At 49.7% G+C, this 4,168-nt stretch overlaps 1 protein-coding gene and 1 pseudogene across 1 annotated transcript; one reads left to right on the top strand and one right to left on the bottom strand.

Annotated features, from left to right (window-relative positions):
* The first annotated feature begins 220 nt into the window (after positions 1-220).
* On the top strand, positions 221-1,447 carry LOC124657471 (annotated as a pseudogene).
* Positions 1,448-2,947: 1,500 nt separating this feature from the next.
* Positions 2,948-4,168, bottom strand: LOC124651784 (mediator of RNA polymerase II transcription subunit 4-like). Its single transcript, XM_047190819.1, has one exon. It carries the CDS (start codon positions 4,160-4,162, stop codon positions 2,948-2,950), a length of 1,215 nt encoding a protein of 404 aa, XP_047046775.1. The 5' UTR covers positions 4,163-4,168.

The raw sequence follows: 4,168 nt of genomic DNA, 5'->3' as shown, positions 1-4,168 counted from the left end.
CAACTAGTGTTGTTGGAGTGGTCTTCAGATACAGTTCTGGAGTTTTTCTCGCAGCATCAGCAGTGATCTTTGATGGCATGATAAACCCTGTGACTTTGGAAGCCCAAGCGTGTGCTGAAGCCGTTTCTTTGGCGTGGCGTCTGATCTGCAAACTCACAAGGTGTTGATAGTTAGTTTCTAATTGTCTGAATGTGGTAAATGATATAAACGGAGGTCGAAGATGGGGTCCTCCCTGCATGATATGGAAGTTTTGAACGACGCGAAGCAAATGAAGAGGCACACATGCTAGCTCGTTTTGCGACTACCGTAGATATTGGTAGCCATGTGTTGTTTTCTATTCCCCCAATTGATTTAGGGATTTCTGCAAATATTTTATCTATTGATCAATAAAGCTTCGGTCTTTCACGCTAAAGAATAAGAAACTACTGTGCTGCTCTCTGTACATTTTTCCATGTCTTAAGCCCAGAGCGACAGGGTCATTCTCATATCTGATTTGCCAGGTTCAGTAGGAGATTTGGGCCGTTTCGAGCCTCAGATGATCGTCTGGACGGCCGCTTCATCCTCCAGTTCCTGCTCGAGTGGAGCGAGAGCCGCACCAAGTGCATCTACGTCCACTACGACTTGCTCCTTGTCGAGAACCAGATGCCCTTCTTCATCATCGCCAAGCTTTTCAGCCTTGTGACGAGCAGCGCGGCAGCAGCAGAGGATGTGCTGGATCAAACGGCTTCTTGGTCTCATCTTCGGCTTCATTAGCGTGCGCGAGCCTCTGTGCCAGTTCCCGGCACCAGAACCTGCACCGGAAAGTCATCAGTTCATCGAGGTCTCATGACGGGCGCCACCGGAAGATACGCCAGCTAAGGAGGCTGGGCACGAGCCTGTACAACATCCCCACAGGCATCACCTCCGCTGGCGATCCCGCGCGTGGCCGCGCTGCAGGAGGAGTTCAACGTCAAATTCAAGGAGAAGCTCTTGCCAGCAAGCCAGTTTGACGTGAAGTTCCACGGCAGAACCATGGAGATCCCACACCTGGTCATCAACGGCGGCACCAGGATCATCCTGGCCAACTTGTTTGCACTGGAATGAGGGGACAATGACAGGGTAACTGGTGCTGCTGAATGCGCTGGTGAACACAGGCGCAGATGTTGCAATGCTCCAACGCCACGGCATCATGGACAACATGCTCTTTAATGAGGAGGAGGCGGCGTTCGTCAACCAGCTTGGCGGCAGTGCACTCTTCAACCCCAGGAAGCACCGCTATGCGCAGCTCTTCAAGGACACCAACGAGGACTGCAACTCCCGGTGGAACCAATACATGGCCGTGCTCAAACACGACCACCTCAAGATCCCATGCTCCATCATCAACCTCCTCGTGGCAGCCATATTGCTCTTTGTGTCGGTCATGTCTGTCAGTTACGTGACTTGCCCCTACCGCCATGCTTGCACCTAATCAAACTAAGCTATTTCTGCAGCGAAGCAACAGCAGCAAAACAGGATCTGGTACGCAGACCAAAATACTTAATGAATTGTAATTTGTAAACATGTACATACTCCAGTAACAGAATCAATCATCAATCATGTTGCAGTCACGACTGCCTGGGGTTGCTAAGAAACATCATAGCTAGTGGCTGTTAAAACAAGATGAAATGCGATGGAAACGAGCATGGCTAAAGATGTGCTGTAATGGATATGGTATATTTCGGTGCTCACAAGTAAGGGTCCTTCTATTCCCCAGGGGCCTGGAATTCATTTCTAATCCATGGTTAAAACTAGATCCGAAGATCGAGAAAGGATGGTGTCAGTTTCTCCAGGTTACTGGCATTGTGAACTGAGCTTTTGGTTAGGCCTGTTCTGTATCTTTTATTTTGATTTTGATTTTTTAATTATGCATTGGCTTCAAAATGTATACAAATTGGGGATTTGGTATGTTCATGTTTTTGGACTGGAAAGTGTACACAAAGTTGGTCTTTGCTTGCTAATTTCTGGATTTCATGTGTTATTATATACTCCTACTACCTCTGTTAGGGATTATAAGGCATGAGGGCCAATTCACTAAGACCAAAAAAGTCCATAACTCCACTCATTAATTAGTGTATGCACAAATAGTTTCACATGCATGAGAGAAGCAAGAGAAAAAGGAGAACAATAAATGTGAAAGGCCTTATAATCCCTAATGGAGGGAGTATGAAAATAAATAAAAGACTCGACATGAAAAAAAAACACATGCCAATTTGTACTTTATTATGTGCTTTACTTCTGTTTGAATTTTTCCTATGATGATGCCACATGCTCTCGGGAGAAAATCCATGCTCATCAGCTCATGGATGCACTATTTAATTACTGAGCTATCTTTCTTGAAGAGAAGAGACGTAATTTGCCGAATAGCGGTTTGCCACTAAATTAGAAATCAGAGGTAAAAAGAGAAACAAATCAAAGGTTGATATTGACACTTATAATCAGCGACAATAATGGTGCAACTTTGGGATAAGCTCAACAACAGACCAACTTCATAGTGTAAAAGTAGGAAGGCAGATTCAATAAGATGCCCATAAACCTGGAAGACATCAATCAAAAAGCGTTTCCCGGCACTACGCAAGCTTTACAAGTTCAGAGCTGAAGCCTGCAAAAGGGAATAGCAAAGATTAAATTCATGACATATTCACATCCACTATCAATAAAAGAAGCCAGGTTTCTGATTAATACAGCTTAAGACGCGGCTTGAACTGTGAGGACAGATTGCATTTACGGCAGCAAGTGGATTAGTAGCATAGTGTACTAAACAAGCACGGTTTTAAGTTAAATGTATTGTTGAATAGATTTAGTGTTATAAAATCTCAAACGGTCAGGTGCAGAAGACAATATCATCTAAAACTTACAATATGTATTTTTGGTATTGCATAAAATGGACACAGAAGCAGAAGAACGATGAGATGGACAACTTACGAAAGCATTAATCCTCATCGTCTTCGTCTGAGCTCCCGACATCACTACTGTACTCATCGCTACTAGTAGAGCTATTGATGTCAAGGCTCACAGGAGCCACCATTATTGGCTGACCTTGGCCCATTGGCACCATTGGTTGCACCCAAACTGGCCGTGGTTCCTCAGGCTTAACACCAGGCAAAATCCCACCCAACAGTAGCTCGATCGGGTCCCCAGGCTTCCATCCAGGAGGCGGCGCTGGAATCTCAGGAAGCAGATCTTTAGGCAACCCTTTCTGCCAGGCGGCTGGTACAGTAATTGGGAGCACAGATGGCCGAGGCTCGTCGGGCGGTGGCACAAACAGCGGGGCAGAATCTGTTTTGGCTGTGCCCCCCTCCTTCGATTCCATAAGCTTCTTGGGCACCCCGACATCCAAATCAGCAAACTGATACAGCTGCGACATCCGCATCTCATTATCCTGTGGCGCAGGTGGCAATGCACCACGAAGAGGCAGCCCAGCACCATGCTCCGGCGGCGCAAAAGTCGTGTAGCTTATGCGATGTGCATAGGTGAGGATGTCATCCAGCTTGAGCTTGGAGTTGAGGGACGCTCGGAACTCCTCCGTTGACGCGTCGACCGCAGCGGCACCGCGTGGGCGCTTGGCATCGCGGCGGTAGTCTGCATAGTCGTCTACGAGGCGATCGAGCACGTGGTGGGCATCACGCAGCTTCTTGGCGAAGGCGAGGAGCACAGCGTCCTTGGCGCGCGCGTCGCGGGCGAGGCGGGCGCGCTCGTCCTGCAGATCGAGGGTCTCCTTGAGCTCGGCGACGGCCTCGAAGAGCTGCGTCTGGAGCGATGTGAGCATCGACATTGCCTCCTTAGTGGTGGAGGCCGGAGGCGCCGCGGAATCCGACGCCGACGCGAGGAAGTTGGGGAGCGACCCCCGGTAGGATGAGATCCAACCGGCGCGGTTGGGCGATATCTCGAAGAGGTTGGAGGCGTGGGAGGACATGAGGTGGAGCAGCGACTGAGCCCGCGGGAGCGGCGGCAAGAGCGGCAGCAGTGACGCCGAGGTGGTTAGGGTTGGCACCGCGGCTGCGGATGTGACTGCGGCAGCGCTCGAGGACGGGTTCGCTTGCGGCGGCGAGGAGGTGGGGTTCGCCGGAGACTGGTTGGGTGGGAGCGACGGTGACGAGACGGTCATCTCCAGCCTCGCCGGCGACGGCACGTGCGACTGCATCATCGCGGC

This window comes from Lolium rigidum, chromosome 5 (assembly GCF_022539505.1).
Source record: "Lolium rigidum isolate FL_2022 chromosome 5, APGP_CSIRO_Lrig_0.1, whole genome shotgun sequence".
In the NCBI taxonomy this organism is placed as follows: domain Eukaryota; kingdom Viridiplantae; phylum Streptophyta; class Magnoliopsida; order Poales; family Poaceae; genus Lolium; species Lolium rigidum.
This window is presented reverse-complemented; position numbering and strand designations above follow the sequence as displayed.